At 41.6% G+C, this 17,176-nt stretch overlaps 1 protein-coding gene across 1 annotated transcript; it reads right to left on the minus strand.

Annotated features, from left to right (window-relative positions):
- Positions 1 to 252: 252 nt before the first annotated feature.
- Positions 253 to 15,290, minus strand: LOC126561825 (uncharacterized). Its single transcript, XM_050218157.1, has 3 exons — positions 14,847 to 15,290; positions 3,863 to 4,004; positions 253 to 1,818 (listed from the first exon to the last, which is right to left on the minus strand). Exons 1-3 carry the CDS (start codon positions 15,086 to 15,088, stop codon positions 253 to 255), a joined length of 1,950 nt encoding a protein of 649 aa, XP_050074114.1. The 5' UTR covers positions 15,089 to 15,290.
- Between the last annotated feature and the right edge of the window lie 1,886 nt (positions 15,291 to 17,176).

Raw genomic sequence — 17,176 nt, forward strand, 5'->3', positions numbered from 1 at the left:
ATGATGGCAAAGAGTGGACATATTCTTTTCCATATGTTTTTGCACAAACATTCTCTACAGGAGAACTTTCCCACCATCTCTCTACTACTTCTACCACTACTTCTACTGCTAAAAAGGCCATTTAATTGTGTTGTTAAGGTCCGGAATTGTGTCTTGGGTGGTGTTGTGTTGGTGTTCTTTTGCATTGTTTTTTTTATAGTGTTTTTGTTATGCTTTTCGATAAAAAGTGGGTTCGCTAGTGCGCTCACTGCCTTACACGTACCCGCTAGATTCCAGCTTTAAGGCCGCTTCATACGTCGGTAAACCGGTGTTGTCGATGATTTGACTCATATCTAACCGTACCAGACCGTTCTCGTTCAGCAAACTTCTGATACCGGATGGTGGTCGTTGGTCGGCAGTGGCGTTCGTCGCCATGTTACCGTTCGTGTGATCTTCCACCGTTGATGCCGGTTCCTCGGGACAGTAACTGTCGGGCTGATTGCAACACTGATTGGATGACGTGTTTGGACACTGATGAATGATGTCACGCGTCTCGCTTGCGGGAGTGTCCCCATGATCCATCGGGCTTATCGTCGTCGTCGTCGATGAATCGATAATGATGTTATTATTCTCACTGTTTACATTTGTGCCGAGTGTAGCCGCACGGCTCCACGTCTGGTAGTCCTCTTCGCCAATTATTGGCGAAGAGCTGTTGGTCGGTGAATCGGGTGCAATGGTGCCGATCGAGTAACGCAGGTTTTTGGTTTCATTAGCTATGCTGTTACCATTGTTGCCGTTGTTGTTATTCATGGTATCCGTCTGCCGGGTGGGACCGGCAGTGGACCCGACGGATGAAGCAGATGCCACCATCATCTGCATTGTCAGCATGTCAATGTCAACTGTAGCCGTCGTGGAGTTGGTGGTGCCTGCGGTACCACTATCGTCGATGGTATTGTTTCGATTGACGTCGTTGTGCCCACCACCGTTGGTATGAGGCGGCGTTGACTCAATGCTGATAGTCTCATAATCGACTAGGAGTGTCTCGTTATGTGTCAGTTCGATCGGATCCACCGGGGGACGGCACGAGGGCAGTATCTGCACAACCGGTGAGGTTGATGAATCCCTAGAACCCTCGACAAAGTAACCACAATTACGACAGTAAATTGGCGGTACTACTTGTCCAGCGTTGCCGGCAGCATCTTCTTCACCAGCACCGCCAGCGGGGCGACTAATGGAGCTATATCCACCGCTGGACGCTGTGGGACAGCTGCAACTAGCTGTCTCGTCATCGTCCCGATGGGTATCGCGCCATTCCGGCACATGGCCACTTCGACACAGAGGTTCACCAGCAGGATCATCACTGTAAGTGCGTTCATTTGACATCGATACGCCACATCTCCGTTGGGATCGTCTTGCCGACGTCTTCGGCAGCAGTGGAGTCGTTGCGGCAGATCCCGGACAGACCGATTGTTTATCGCACTCGTGCGACTCTGGATCGGAGCAACTGCTGTGGGAGGATGGACCGGCAGTTGGTCGCGTGTCGGTCGCCAGGGTGCGCTTGCGGCGAGAAACACTTGCTAATAGTTCGTCCTGTGCAACTACGGTATCGTAGGACGGTGGTGGACCATTCGGGTACGGTGTGTACTGGTAATGGTGCTGTTGTTGCTGTTGCTGTTGAAGCTGCTGCTGTTGATGATAATGTTGATGGTAGGGATACTGGGGATGGTGTCCGGTATGATTTATAGCGCTCGTGACCATCGGTAGCGACTGATAGTCACCGGTCGTACTGCTCCCATCCATAAAGAATCCACCCGTCCCGGAGGGTGGTGGATCGTAGCACTGCAAAAAAAAAAAAGGCAAAAGGAAAAGTTCTTAATCTTTTGTTGTGGCAATGACAGTGTAAGACGGGTCAGAAGATTATGGTGAAAACTGTATAGAAAATAAAAAAGGAAAAACCCTCCCCTTGCCGCTGCAAGTTCATTTTATCAACACAGATGCACTTAACGAGTAAAGATGGTTAAGATGCAACCTACTTTGAACCGCGTTGAAGTTAAGGTGCCAAATGACACCGACACAACCCACCGGGTTGAAGGTGATCCGAGAGCAAACGTACAATAAGGAAGCATGGTGCAATGGTTGGTGAGCTCCCGGAGCGGACATTTTTGTGATGCACATAAATTAATTAAACTACTTTGTGTCTGCAGTTTTTTTTTATTCGCGGCAAGACGGCTACCTTCACCGCTAGATACATACTGCTAGAGAAGATGGTAAAACTCTTCTACCTTTCCGACGAGGATTATACCACCCGTGTGCGCGAGCTCGGAAAAACAGCTTAATGAAATACACCGGGACACTTGTCGTAAACAGGGCAATTAATTTTCATTACCACGTTTCTCTCACCACATACTCCTTTCTCCCTGGAATCTTGCCTGTTTGCCTCTTGGTAGCTTTTACGGGGAAATTTTGTGGCACACCCGCCGCACTGTATGCGTTTAATTTCTTGATTAAGATTATTCGATTTGTTGATTGAATATTTAAGCCTACTCCCAAAAAAAAAAAAAAAACCCGTCACACACTATACGTGGAGTGCCATTTGGTCGTTTCGTTTTGTGGGTGACATGTTTTCCCTTCACCACCACAACGATTCCTACCCTCTATACATCCTCCACCGGCGAGAGCCTTTCACCTAGCAGTGATTTGTGTCGTTTCGTTTTGTCGAATTTTGGATGGGATGTTAGAATTTATCGCCCGATCGGTCAGTTATGTCGTTTGAATGGGATTTTTGGCTTTGCTTTATTATTCCTGGTGCTTGTAGTTACTTTGCGCACGCTAAATTGTGTGGCCTAGTGTTAGTAGCAGGCAGCTATTAATGGTGCAAACAAGGAAAAAGTGGAGCTGCCAAACGGCATCGATGTATCGTGCGTAGCGGGAATTTCCTTCCGAAATTGAATTAATTTTGTTTTTGAGATTTATTGATTTTTTTCTCTCTTGTGTTGCTAAATGTAAATTAAATCTACTTTAGCAGTTTAACTAGAAAGGTGTTAGATCTCCATTAAAAACTGCTTTTTTACTAAAAACTATTTTTTTCAGTCGCTTAATTTTTAAATATTATTTCTAAAGCACACCTTCAACTCTCCTTTATTACAACACAATGAATTGATTGGATTTTTTTTTCAATTAATAGCAAAACTTCGTAACCCATCGTAAGTTTCGAAAGTTCCAGCCACCTTTCAAAATGGCCTCCGGGGCAACGATATCGCAACCGTGTCGGAAGCTTTTCCCCCCAACCCAAAAGGCGTAATGTAATCATTTTACAATTTTGTATCGATTTTTACAACCACACACACACACACGTTGAATGCCCGCTTTGTGGTTCTTTTGATCGGAAAGAAAGCTTTTGCTAACTTTTCTGCGAATCGAACCCTCATAAAAAGGAAAATGACATGAAGGACCTCTCCTTGCCAAGGGTTTAAGGATGTGGTACCCAGAACTGCACCTCGGAACGAAGTGGTAAAGGCGCAACGTTCTTCGCTCTCGGTCGTTTCGCGCATGCAGGCGATTATAAATGTTTAATGGATCCCAAAAATATCACATCCGCTGACCCAGTTAATGCTGGTGTTCGCGTGAAAGGTGAAGAGTGAATAGAGACATCTATCTTGGCGATTGATTTTATTCGATTCCGAACGTTTCTTCTCGACGTCTTGCTATGCAACACGAGAAGCTAGAGAAGACAGTAAATTGGCACTTAAACATTTCTTCGATTCGATTTTTTCGCTTCTGCCATTCAGCTTAGCTTGATCTTGTTTGAGCCAGGGGTTCGTGGGCTAAATGGGATTTTTGTCTGGGCAGAGGAATTAGTAGAGAACTATAATACTGTACCCACCTGTTCCACGCTGTAGATTTCCATGTTTGCCTCCGTTTCGAGCCACTGCTGACGATAGATGGAGTTGGAGCGCTTTTTAATGTTCCGGTGGCAGCAGTAGCAGACGAAGCACACTACCGTAATGACCACGGACAGCATGGCGCTGAAAGAAAGTGAAAAATGTTGTGGAATTTTTGTTAGTTGAAATTTGATTTTTATATTTCTGTTTGATATTTATCCTGGTCATCGCCACCAATTTTTTATTGGCAAGAAACTGTAAGCCGTTTTTTTTTAAAAGATGAAGCACTTTTTGCTGATTTGGTCCATACGCTACAACGTCGCCTTATGATCTACCATTACTGCCTTTCCTTGAATCTAGTTTACCCGTAGCTCGATAGTCAGTCCATTCCTTTCCATTCCTTCGACTTTTTCCATTCCTAGCTGTAACCCTACTTTACCTTTTGCTTACTGTATCACTGGTATTTCAGGCTCCCCTTGTCCCATGTCCCAGCCTTCCCCTTGCGTATATCCTTTCGATAGCCACAACAAGAAGCTATGCTGTTCTGAGATAAATAGTATCATTCCATTCCGCATGCGATAACCTACCTATCACTATCTGTACAGAATTGTAGATATAATCAAAAGCACAAAAAAATCCTGTAGAGATTATGAACCAACGGGTCAAGCAAATCGTGAGACTCCCTACTCAGTAATGATACTGTATGATTTACAACACTGATTACTATATCAATTTCGGATACGCTTAGATCTACTGCACCATGGTCCACAGCGACTACCATTCCTATGTGGACTCTGCCCACGTTCCATTACTTCTTCGATTGAGGATGTCGCTATGGTCGCGATGGCTCGATAACGTCACACGATTCTCTGCTCTGTGTATAAGAAATATTCTTACCATGTTTTCAATTCATCTTAAAATATTGGTTAATTTTTTTATAATTATTACCTTAGCTACATCACCAAACTGTTCTTTCAAAATTTTGGTGCCGGAAGCTAAATAGTTTCACTTCGTTCTCAGCTGCACAACTGCAAACCTATTCCTTTGTTTACAAATTTCCAGAAACCTATCACAAAAAAAAAATCACAGTATATTTATTAACCGTTCTTTGGAAATTCTACGATCATCATAAATAAGGTGAGAAATCAATGAACTTTCACGACGATGATAACGTAACAACTTTGATGTTGTCGATCGCTGGGATTCTGCAAAGAAGCGTTGCAAGTACATCTCGTTTACAACCACGATAAGCGCTGTACAAGAATGATTTCTTTTTATTTTCCGATGAATTTACTACAGGACTCCCGACTACACGCTGTGAGCCTTCTGAGTGGAGAGGCTCGCCAACACAAGTACTAGACGGTGGATTACATCGGAAAACTTTGTCAGCAAAAGTTCGGCAAAAGCAGCTTGCCAACGCTGATTACGCTATGATAATAAATCCGCAACTCCCTTGTTGACCAAATTCCTTGCTTTATGGCTTGACCCGGTGTGGCTGTGGGTTTTATTTTACGATTGAAAAGCGCTCTAATCTTTACGAGTGTAAATATGAAGCGCTCGCTGTCGTCTCACCGCAAGTGCAAATGATGCGTTTATCGGTTGGGTGGTAATTTTATGCTTTTGTGTGTTTTTTTATCTGCTCTTTCTTCCTGGTTCTCTCGCTCTGTCTGTCTCTATCCGGCGTACTGATCAAGTGCGCCCAACAAGATGTTATTGTACTGTCGCTAAACAGTAGCAAAATGCGCAAGGTCGAACATGAAGAATGTACTATTGCCTAATGCAAAATAGCGGCAGGAAAATGCTGCCAAGGCAGAGAAAGCACAACCCTCGCGAACAATGCATTTCTTGAATGGGCATATGAATGGGAATTGTACTAAAAGAGGGGGAGGGTTCGGTGTGTTTTTTTTTTCTTTTTGGACTCTGACTGAGTAACTTATTGTTTGTTTGGCATTATTTTTTCAACCGATACATACGGCTGTTAGACGGTTGACAAGATTTCGAAATGTAAAATCATTTTTTCAATTGTCGTATCTGGTGGAACTATTTTCAAATAATATGACATTTTGTCTCATAAAAACCGTTGCGCCATTAAAATGAAAAAGCAAAGCAAATAACAATTATTCTCCTACGACGATGGAACCATCTGGCCAAGAACTGTGCATAAGTTCATTACTGGTTATGACAGGTAATAAGTTTTTATTGTCTCTTGCCCAGCTAGCTGCTGCTGGCTCATAGTTAACTTGAACCTCAGTTCAGTCCAGTGCAGAAAGAACAAAATAAAAATCGTTTTCCATTTGTTTTGTCTACTCTCAGTTTTTGTACCACAATACACTTGTCTGACTGATCTTTGTGATGACGGAAGTGAAATTGAATTCAGCTTGTCGGGAAAAAAAGTGAAATACACACATTTCTAGCTTACCTGCTGGGTCACATGTATTTCCGTATCATTTTATAATAGTGTTGCAAATTGTGTTTCTGTACATTTTTTCCACTTCATTTATTTAGCATGGAACGACTGGAAAGGCAAGCACAAAAACGGTTCTCCTTTGTACGCAAGAAATAGTGCAGAACTAATCCGCGGATGGAATGGTCACACTTTTACTCGAAATGTTTGGAAAGGAGAAAACACTACCGAACAATTCTGCTTCTTAGCAAAACAATTTCGATGATCACACTCGAAAGCACTTGCTTTAATTCTTTTGAGGGTTTTTTTCCCCTTCGCCTTTTCCCTCTTCATTTAAGATAAGTTTTCCCTGTACCCTGTTCCCTGTGTGCCCTACAGGTAAGAAGGGACCTTTTTTGTCGTTGCTCCAGAAGAAAATGCTGTGAAATTGATTTTTTGTTTAGTTCGGTTCGAGTTTCCCTAAAACCGATTGGTAAAAAAGGAAGGAGCGCGTGTACTTGTTGCAGAAAATGTTTCCTAAGAAGGAAGGAAAGAAACATTGTTGAGAGTATGAAAAGTTTTTTCGTTCGGTGGACGAAAGGTTTTATTTTGTTGTCATGATTTGGGGTCGAATGGTCGAACTTGCACTTGTTTGTTAAAGTTGTTCGATAATTTGCTATTTTTGGGTGCAAATGTTAAGGAGAATATATACTATAAAAAAAGAAAGTTTTGAACAAAAATCTTCTAAAAGTGAAGATGAACCGCTTTCTCTTCTCTCTTTGTTGTTGATAGTTAGAATTTCATCCGTTCAAATAAAGCCTTCAAACAAGAATAGATGTAAAGCCACAAATTTTTGCCCCATTTCCCACCCTCAAACGTGGAAATTGATTGTAAATTTACTAAAAAATAAAAAATGAACTCTCAACAAACCAAAAGCACCGAAGTGACCGATGCCCTAACTTATTTTATTCTCATTCAATCGCAACAAACTGAACCAAGAAGCTACAAATGGAACGCAAATTTTGCTTTTCTTCGTACATTAGTGATACTTTATCGAAGTGGGAAAAAACTTTTTTTTTCTCTCTTTTCTACAAAACTTGCAACTTTTGTTTTGCAAGGGTGTCAAACCGGCTTGGATAGCTTGAGGGCTAATTGTTGCGAAAGATGTGTAAGGCCGCCGCTCAAACCCAGACAAAGAAAAGTGCCAATCAATCGTGAGGAAATTGCATTATACGATTAAAAACTTTTGTTTGAAGGTTTTTGTTTTCTTAAATTATACTTTTAAGAAGAAGTATATTTTGTTAAAATTACTTAAAGGTTTAAACAGGGATGGTATTTATACTTCAGATTGATCATAATCCAGCTTGATATGTTGGAGTACCTAAAAATAAAAAAAATTATGTTTTCTTCGTAGCTAAGTATTCGGCTCTGAGTGTTCGGAGCGTTCGCCTGGATGTATGCAACGCATTTTTTTTAAACAATTATCCTTCCTGCAACAACGGCTCAAGGATTTCTAGGGTATGTTTGAGCCTGACATGGGCCAAAAAGTGTCAAAACTGTCCTTTTTTAAAACCAAACATAATGATTGCATACTTGTGGGCGCTGCTGGCGCAGTGCAAAAAGTTAAATAAAGGATTGTAGCATGAAAATGAACGATTAATTCTATTAACCTCATTAAAACTTTAACCATTCATCATGTTTAGCTTATGAAGTTAAAGTTAAATTATCTTGTATCTATAAATTTATCAAATCCCGAGAAAAAAAATCTACCATTATGCTAGCGAAAGTGTAAACTATTGCACGTCCGACCGCGCTTTTGCAAATAAAAGATAAATCACTTAATTGATAGCAAACGATCGGCAGCAAACAGGACAGCAAACTGAAAGCAAATCGTTCGTGCAAACACTAGTTCAATTATGTACTAATCGAATCGATCGTGATTATCGTGCCGCCAGCGCACACCTCGCTACATACGGTGGCCAGTACAGCGCCGAAGACATTCAGAACAAGCTTAATCCTTCGCACCATTGAGCGCATTAGAACCGGGTCGGGGCGGGAAAGGGTGACACTGGGTTTGGTTCTCTTTTCTTGTCCAGAATTTACCGTCCAATGGAAGTGCTAGTGACGTTGAAAGTAGTAAAGTAGAGGAAGAAGCAAAAAAAAAATCCGACCAGCTAGAAATGTACCGTACCGTGCAGAATGTTTTCTAATTTTCATTATTTCATTTCCCATATGTTTGTCACTTTTACGTTATAGCTTTTGCCTTTTTTTTCATCTTTCCTTTTCCTTCTTGTGGACACTTTTTCCTCGCTTTTCTTCAAATAATAAACTAAGAGTCCACCATCGTTATCACTTCCGGGGGTGCGGAACAACACTAAATGAGAACTTTTTCAACCCCCGGACTCCCACTTCTTTCCTTTTGATTGCAAATGGTTTCTAGAATCTCTAGTTTGGAATCGCTAAAGGAGGAGGAGGGCAAGAAAAAATCGCCTCCGGGGGAGGGAAAAAAAGCATACCGACCTGCATCCAGCTACAAACTGCATACATCCGGTCCGGAGTACGGTCGCTTTATCGAAGAGTGGGTTGGAAAAGGGAAAAACTCTCCACTCCTCCGGAAAGCCAATGGTGCTGCATCGTCAACCTGGAACACCGGGGACGTGCAAGGCCATACCGGAGCTTGCCACGGCGTCGGCCCGAACCAAGGTGACCGAGGTGAAATCACGGCAAACAGCTCGCGGCAATCGAAGGAAACCATAAACCATCGAAAGCTTTATACAGTTTGGTTGGGTGGAACCAAAAGAAAAAAAAATGGCATGGCAACTTTAGCTTTAGCAGGATATGTTCTATATTCCCGGTTTTCTTCATTTGCTCATTTGCTCTTTACTGATGGGGTGGTGGTGGTGGAGGTACTTCTTTCGCCTTGAGAGTGGAAGCCGGATGGATACAGCCTTATCTGTACATTTATCGGTGCAGCAAATGAGGATGTGTGTGTGTGTGTGTGTGAGGGAGGGTGAAAAATGGCGGATGTGAAAAATGTGTCGACCGGTCCTTAGCTAAATTACATGTCAAGAGAGTGTAATTATAAAGCTGCCGAGTGAAATCACTTCCGTTCTACATGGTCTTATTGCATTTTCTCTCTCATTCGGTGCGTTTGTGTTTTTGGTTGACGTTTGAATGACGATTTGTGAAGCCGAAATAGAAGAAAAAGCAGAAAAATTAGTTTCAAAACAAATGAGATTTTGATGTCTATAGTAAACCAGAAGTGAAATTCATTAACTGCTTAGCAAAAAATTAATGATTCAATGAAATTGCATATAAAAGGTAGATAAAACGCCTTATGAGCTTTAGTAAGAAAATTAAAAAAAAAACAAACTAATTCTAAACCTATTGAAAACTCATATAAAATTACATAATAATCGAATGCTAGAAAATAGGCTGAATATTTTTGATAATAAAAAATAGTCTTCAGTGAAAAAGTTAATACATGTTTGCGCCAAAATATCATAGATAATATAAATCTAAAATTTATTTGAAACATTAAAAAAAAGTATAATGTTTCCATTTTCTTCTGTAAAAATCATTGTGGTTTCCATTCCTTTTTCATTTTTGTTTGTTTCTCATTAAAACATGTGTACGTAAAATGTTTTCAAAAATTCATCTCTTCTCAATCCGAAATCAAAAGTTGAAGAAAAAAAACCCGGAAGGATGTTGCATTCACATTATGCAAATGTAGAGTGCTTAGGGAATAGTTGAAGACAGCATCATCATTACACACAATGATCAGAAACCAACACCAAACCCAACCCAACGAACAGTATGCTTCCGATTTGTATAATTGTCAGTGGAACTGTGACAGACAAACACCTAACGGTGTGTAAACGATGTCGTGTTTAGATGTAGACCGATACCACCAACAGCTTCCGGTGAAGGAAAAAGTTGCCCGCAATTTACTGCACCTCAAGCTACCCGTTTGCTCTCTTCCGTTGTTTGTTACTGGGATGTGAAAACTGTCACTCCAAAAAATGGATACACGTGCCATCTCCATCTTTTGCTGCTACGCGCAAGCACCCGGCAAACAAAAGCTAATGGGATTCAGCAAGAACGGAACGGACTGACTGCGAGTGGGACAGGAAAATCATTACGGTTAAGTTTTGCGGCTGGCTTTGAACTGGGTTTGTTGGGTCAAAGGATTTCGGTTCGGCGCACCACAATCAACCAAACGTTACCATTTTTTTTCCAAGTGCATCGTCAACACCTCCTCTCATTAGAACGTCCTGCTGTGGGGAGGGAATCGTTAATGGTGCACATCGAGGACGAGTGAAAAAAAAAACAACAATCAAATAGGGGCAGCCAAACCCAGCGTTTTTCGAGAGTCGATTGCTTCCGTCTTGTTTTGTGCTTGCCGTGTGGTCGCTCGGTGATGATGATGGTGGATGACAGAAAGTACCGGAACTGGTGGCTTTTATCAAACTCCGGCCCTGCTGCTGCATCTCATTCTGAAGATGCATTTCATGTTCTTCGGCAAAAGACAGGGGGGAAAATGCAGCAACTGTAGCCTAGGTACGGATTGACAACAATTGCACGTTGTATTAATGGTCACGGATGCAAAATGGTGTAACCATTGTAATGAGAGACAAGGTTCAAAGTGAACGTGAATGGATGGGACAAATTATGTAAATCTTTGGGAGAGTTTGGTGGAATGGTAGGTGATTAAAATTGAGCTCGATTATAGTCTTATTGGAAAGAGTCTTGTCGGGACTATATTATGCTATCTATATAGAAGTAGGTATTACAAGAAAATGCTATATCGAAACAATTTCAAAGTTGTCTTAAAACTGTAATTACTATACAAAAATCACTTATTGCTTGTTTTATTCAAATAATTTTGCATGTTGAATGCATGCGCCTAGATGTATGCAATATAACGTTTAATATCTTTCGTCATTCTACAACGAATTGAAGGAATTGTGGTCCGACTCAGAGGGCATTTTAAAAGGTATTTCAATAATTGAACTGAAAACTTAACAATCTTTCCTGTATGTATCTTGAATAAAAAGATCCATATTTATTAATTCTGAAATATTCTCAGCTACCAAACCCATTGATAATAATGGTTTCCTTCGCAAGTAAAAGACATCACACTCACTTATCACATCTTGCACCCCGCAAAATTGCCAACTGAATGAAAACGTTGCCCCTTTCCTTGTCCCCGCTTTTTTTACAGAATATTACCAATAACTGCTCACAGCAGACGAGCGACCACGCGATAAAGCGGAAGCGAATGTCTGTGCAGCGTGTGTGTACTTCAATGAAACCGCTCAATCGAAACCATAATCGATCGTCAAGCACCAAGCAACCACGAAACTATCTCTGCTTGTTTGGCTTTCTGGTTCCTATTTGATCCAGCACACCCAGCACCATCATCACGCGGACAGTATTTCATTTCCGTTCGTTCATCATAATCACATTTATATGTTTATATGCTCGCTGGCAATGAATTGGAAATTTTTCGCGCGTACATTTCCACGTGCTGCTCCGATGGCGCTGATTTCCCATCCCCATCGCACACGGTTGTTGGTGTCTTTGCGAACCACTGGAAAAGCGTATCATCGTCCCATTAACCGTCATTCCGAATCGAAACGTTGCGTGGGCAATGACGACGTCGACCATTGTGCCGATGACATGTCAATCTTTCGATTCCCGCGATTGGTGGGTGGGTCGAAGATGCTTTTACCACCAACCCGCGTACCGAAAGCCGCGTGTGAGGGTTGATTATTATCTGGACGTGCTGGGAATGATCAAACATTTTCATCTTTCTTGTGTGTTTGTGTGTTTTTTTTACTCTTTCTTTAAGCTTTTGGCTGCTAACAAAAGTGCGCTTCAAAGATTGCTGGTTCGGAACAGCCACCAAGAGTGTAAAATGTGCCGTTTTCCCATTCAGCTCTTTCTACTATAGATAGTACTCGTACTGGAAATCGCTTCTTAGCATCGTTTACAAAAAAAAAAACACACACACACACACGCGTGTGCTAGAATGGAACGATATTTCCATATCAACTATCGAACGAGGATAACAGAAGAAAAAAATCCAACCCGCATGCCGAACGCTCACTAAACGACAGCCATTTGCAAGTAGAGTTTATGTTTAAAGTTCACCCATTTAGCTACGAGTGGTTGGAAAGGAGTTGTCGTAGAGATGAGAGGATTACGGGTAGATGGGAGAGGGAGTATGGTTTCCGATCAAAATAATCCAACCCTTACGGTGTTTCGAACGTAGACGGTGTTTCCCCTACGACTAGTGAAAGTGTTGACTGTTTTATTTTGGTTCTTTGTGTTATGATTTGCATTTTGTCTGCAAACTTGTAAAGAACAGTGAAGCAATGTAAATTTGCATATTTTGCACCAAGTAGCAAAGTACAGTAGCATTAGACCAGCAAAATCGTTTGCCGTTGTTGGAATGGATTAAAAAAAAAATAGCGAGAACCTCCATTCTGTCTGTCTCAAGTTGGTGAGCTTTTTATAGCACGCAATTTGTTCCCATTAGACCCCTTTTTGTATCTGTTTGCATTATAATGCTTTTATTTGATTCATTTTTTCACAATTGTTCTTAATCATCACACTGCCAATGTTGGGCAATTTAGATTCCAATCGGTGCAGGCGTGATTTATACCATTCTTTTAGTACTCTAACTAAGCTCTTCGTTTCTATTAACAGGGCTCAGTAGCTACTCACCGCCCGGTTATGATTTATGTTGCTACATGTGTAAGACCATTATTATTTACACGCAATGTCGGTGTAATCAACCGATCTAAGCGCCATAAAAATAAAACAGGCATGCAAGAATGTAAGACAAAATCATAAAGTCACCGGATCAAGATCATCAACAAAGTGAGCGACTTTGTACCGAGCGTAAGAGTAAGAAATATGCCTGCCACAGACTATTCTTAGTTCGAGTTCGACGGCGGAACCCATTGGGCGATGTAAATGTTTCGCTAATTGGTGAAATTAAAAATGAATAATTTATTTTAATACCATTGTGGCTGAACCGTTACAAACTCGGCTAGCTGAGGCCTTAAAGGGGGGTGGGGGGGTGTGGGGGGCTTTTTTGTTGTTGTTATTATAAAAGGTTAAACTGCGTGAACACTGCCATTTGTGTGTGCGTTTCACGGTTGTGGCCTTCTGTTGGGTCGATATTTTATTACGAAAATGCCATATTATAGTCGTGCAAGTCGTGCCCATTATCGAGAGCCTTGTGGTGGAAAATGTGGAAAGTGGTAGTGGTGGTGGCGGTGGCAAAAGTTGATTCCGCTTGATGGAAATCGAGTTAACGTCACGATGCTTTCGGGTTTGGTTCCGGGCGTGCCACATTCGCTAGACGGCGGCAGGTTTGGGTTGTGTGAGGTGTGTTTTATAGTAATTTACAAACGGGGGTTAGGGTGCCTGGTACTACAACTTTTCCTCCTTTCTAGGCTTGTCTATTCACTGCTACGAGCAAGGGAGAAGGAAGAGTGAGTCGGCTTGCACAATTATGGATGTATTGAGAATGATGAAAATCAACTTTATCACTTTAGTTGATGGGGGGCATTTTGTCCAAGTTGTAAACATTTTTCACCTTTTTTTGTCTGTGTAAAGGTGTATTATACTAATGACTGGGAAGTAACGCACGTATTGGAAGGGTTCGTCACTTTTCGTGCTACAATCGTTTGAAAGATGCGATGAATCTAGCATACGATTATGCGTTGGTGTACAGTGCAACATTTTACTACATTATGGGTTCGTCTTCTAATATTTTTTCCAACAAATCCCACAAAAATATGAAGAAGTTTAAAATTTTCTGTAGAAAAAATAAAAAGGAAGCTCGAGAGTGTTTTTTAGCCATCTTTTTGTTCTTTTTCTTCATTTTCTTGGCCTAACAAGCTTCTATTTCAGGCCATGCTGGCCATTCAATGGCTTACTAGACTTACTGATACCATGTAGTTGGATAGTTAGTCGACACTACGGAGGAACGGCCTGGATGCGATTTATACCCCGATACTGTCGTGTAAAGACTGGCGCCGTTCTCCCATAAATAGCCTTTTGTGGCCTTAAATTTGTATATTCTGGATGGTTGATTTGAGAAAGCATTAAAAATGCTCTTCAATGAACTTGTGTTTTGTTCTAACTTAGTCGAGTATAGTTTTCATCCATTTTATATCTTTGAGTATTTGAATTTTATTTTCAAACCCCTTATAGAGCTTATATCTATAGTATGCACTGTACAGCACATGCTGTGAATCATATATGAGCTTTTCTTGTAAATTGAAATATGAATTGATTACAGTGCGTAGTTGTAAGTGAGAATGGTAAGCGAGTATGACCTAAACATGCTGATAAACTGAAGAAAATTAATGCGACACGGAACCGATGATGTCAATTGTAAGATAGGCTAATCCACCGTTGAGCCTTGAAAATGTCACAATCCTCTAATAAGCTTTAAATAACTTGAAGATGCATTGAAATTAGCAGACTTCTGTGCTTGCCTAGCTTTGCTAGCTAACGCATACCTGTTCGAAACCGTATTATTCTTGTGCAGATATCGCTTATCAATCAATCGATTTACTTACCCGCCAAGCATAATGTTAACATTGCCGTGCAGATTCGCCCCCGGTCGCATCGTTTGCAGTCCCTGATGGTGACCACCGCTGGTGCGCACGTTGCCCGCGTTGCCGGTTGCGTGACCAACGACAATGCTCTGCTCTACGCTGCCGCTCGCCCCACTGTACGAGCTGACGTACGAGATGGTCTGATTGTTGAAGCTGTTGTGTGAACCGACGGCCGATATGACGGCGAGCCGTTTTAAGGACATGCCCGGCGACGTATTCAATGTCAGTCTCGGTTCAATTTCGTCCCGTCCCGGCGTCGTTACCGGCTCACCGCGCGACACATTCCGCTCGGGATAGAGGGAGAAAATGGTTAACGGCCAAAGGTGACAAACATTCGGCTGGAGATTTTCGAACGGATTGTGGATGGCTTATTTCACGCACGTTTGCCCACCGTTGTCACGTTTGGAAAGCATTGTACTATCGCGTACGGTTGTTTTTCGCACACAGAACACTGAGTCACTTTTTTTTGGTTCTTTCGGGACGCTACGCTAAGGAACTCGGAAACTTTGCTTCACCGAGAGCACTTGGATATTTCGTTTTAGCTGGAGAAGATAGAAAGGAAGGAAATTGAAGAAAACACTATCTCCAAACTATTGCAGAATAAGGGCACGTGCTGTGCAACTTTCACTTGCTTCACGCCACTTGTTTGCACTGGTTTGGCACCGGCAACCGGGAAAATCCGGCTATTGGGCCGTTCGGTTGAGACGCAAAATGGCATAAAAATGCTAATCACATTCATAGCTCCATTTACGATGCAAAATGCACCGATTGGCTGCAAGATGGTTCTTGTTGAGCTTGTCGTTCGAAAGTAGTGATGTTCGGAGGCTAGTTTTAGAGAAAAAGATTGATGATAATAAATACAATTTTTCCGCAAAAATTCTATCTATATTTACTCTATTCAAATAGTATAAGTTTTCAATAGTTTTTCTGCTAGTAGAAAAGCTCTGATTTGCATAATTTTGTACACTGGCCTGATCCCTCGAACCTGTCACCTCGCAGTCAAACTTGGAGTAATAACCTTGTATTACTTTGCTGATGTTCACATTTAAAACATAATACAGCAATTAACCACCACTAGTCTTGTCAAACACACACACTAATGAGAGTCATAAAACATTATCCCAACACTGAATTAGCTTACTCGCTGTTTGATGCGTCGCATAGACGCATGGCACAAAAATCCTTGACCTAAGGTTTGTTTGAAGTCCCAAGGACCTAATGTACATTCCAGTGAAAGCTAGTAATTTGCTTGTAGATGGTAATAATCCCATCAATTTCCTCCTGATAAAAGCGGTATTATTGTCAGATGGTCACTTTCCTGGTCCCACTCAAATCCTCGTTTTGCAGTGAACTGGCAGCCCTGTTTGTGTCCATATCCTTGCTAAGGTGTTTAATTTTGGAACCTCTAACCAGCGGAGATGTCGTTACTCGCTATCCATCATTCATGTTTCCCCACGGGCATGGGGCGGAAAATGGAGGTCAACGTGTGACGCTAAAGACCAACCAAAAAACGGAAACCGGAAGCATTACGTCTCGAGTGTTTCGCTGAAGAAATCGGAGTTTTCGTCTTGCTTCGTAGCGAGCGGCTTCCGATAAGCTCCAAATTTTTGTTGTACGTGCCCCTTCGGGTCATACCGAAAAAGTTGGCCATAATTCGTGGGTTAATAGGGCTAGGCTTTAATGCCTAACTCTTGTTTGTGTGGCTGCTTTGTGAGGGATGGTGGTGGTAAGTTAGCACGCAAAAAACAAATTAAGCTGTTGTGGGTTTAGTGGCAACGTATCAATGTACAAACCATATATTTGGTTTGGTTTAAAGGTGCAGTTTGCACGGGAACTTTACTGCAAAGATAATGCATCATTTACTTGATGATGGACTCGTTCAAAAATTCGTTAGTATTGTTTTACGCTTGTTTAATTAGCTAATCCTCACTACTGCATTATGCTGTTTTCACACACTGATACATTTTCCTATTGGTGACCCTTTTTTTTGGTGTAACACTTTGTGGCCTAGGGAGAAATTGGAGCTTAGTTCAACACCGTCTCAATTAAATGCAATGAAGCTTCATACCAAAATTTTGATGCCACAATAACCAAGAACCTCTTGCAGACAATAACAGTAATTCATCAAAATTTATGTTTGAGAGCTATTGAGAGCCGAGAAAGTCTTTTGCACCTTCAGATTTTTACGCTGCATTTTAGACAAAAGAAGTATTACTCAGTGTTGGCTATTAAGTCCTACCGTTTTCGGACTGACTGAGTGAGGGCTGCCTATCCAACTACGTGGTATCGAT

Source organism: Anopheles maculipalpis, chromosome 3RL, assembly GCF_943734695.1.
Source record: "Anopheles maculipalpis chromosome 3RL, idAnoMacuDA_375_x, whole genome shotgun sequence".
Lineage (NCBI taxonomy): Eukaryota > Metazoa > Arthropoda > Insecta > Diptera > Culicidae > Anopheles > Anopheles maculipalpis.

Excerpts from the sequence above, each read along its gene's own strand:
- LOC126561825 (XM_050218157.1), bottom strand. The coding sequence starts at position 15,088 with ATGTCCTTAAAACGGCTCGCCGTCATATCGGCCGTCGGTTCACACAAC. Across the intron at positions 4,005-14,846 it reads GTTAACATTATGCTTGGCGG|CGCCATGCTGTCCGTGGTCA; the intron begins GTAAGTAAATCG and ends ACTTTCTTTCAG. Across the intron at positions 1,819-3,862 it reads AAATCTACAGCGTGGAACAG|TGCTACGATCCACCACCCTC; the intron begins GTGGGTACAGTA and ends TTTTTTTTGCAG.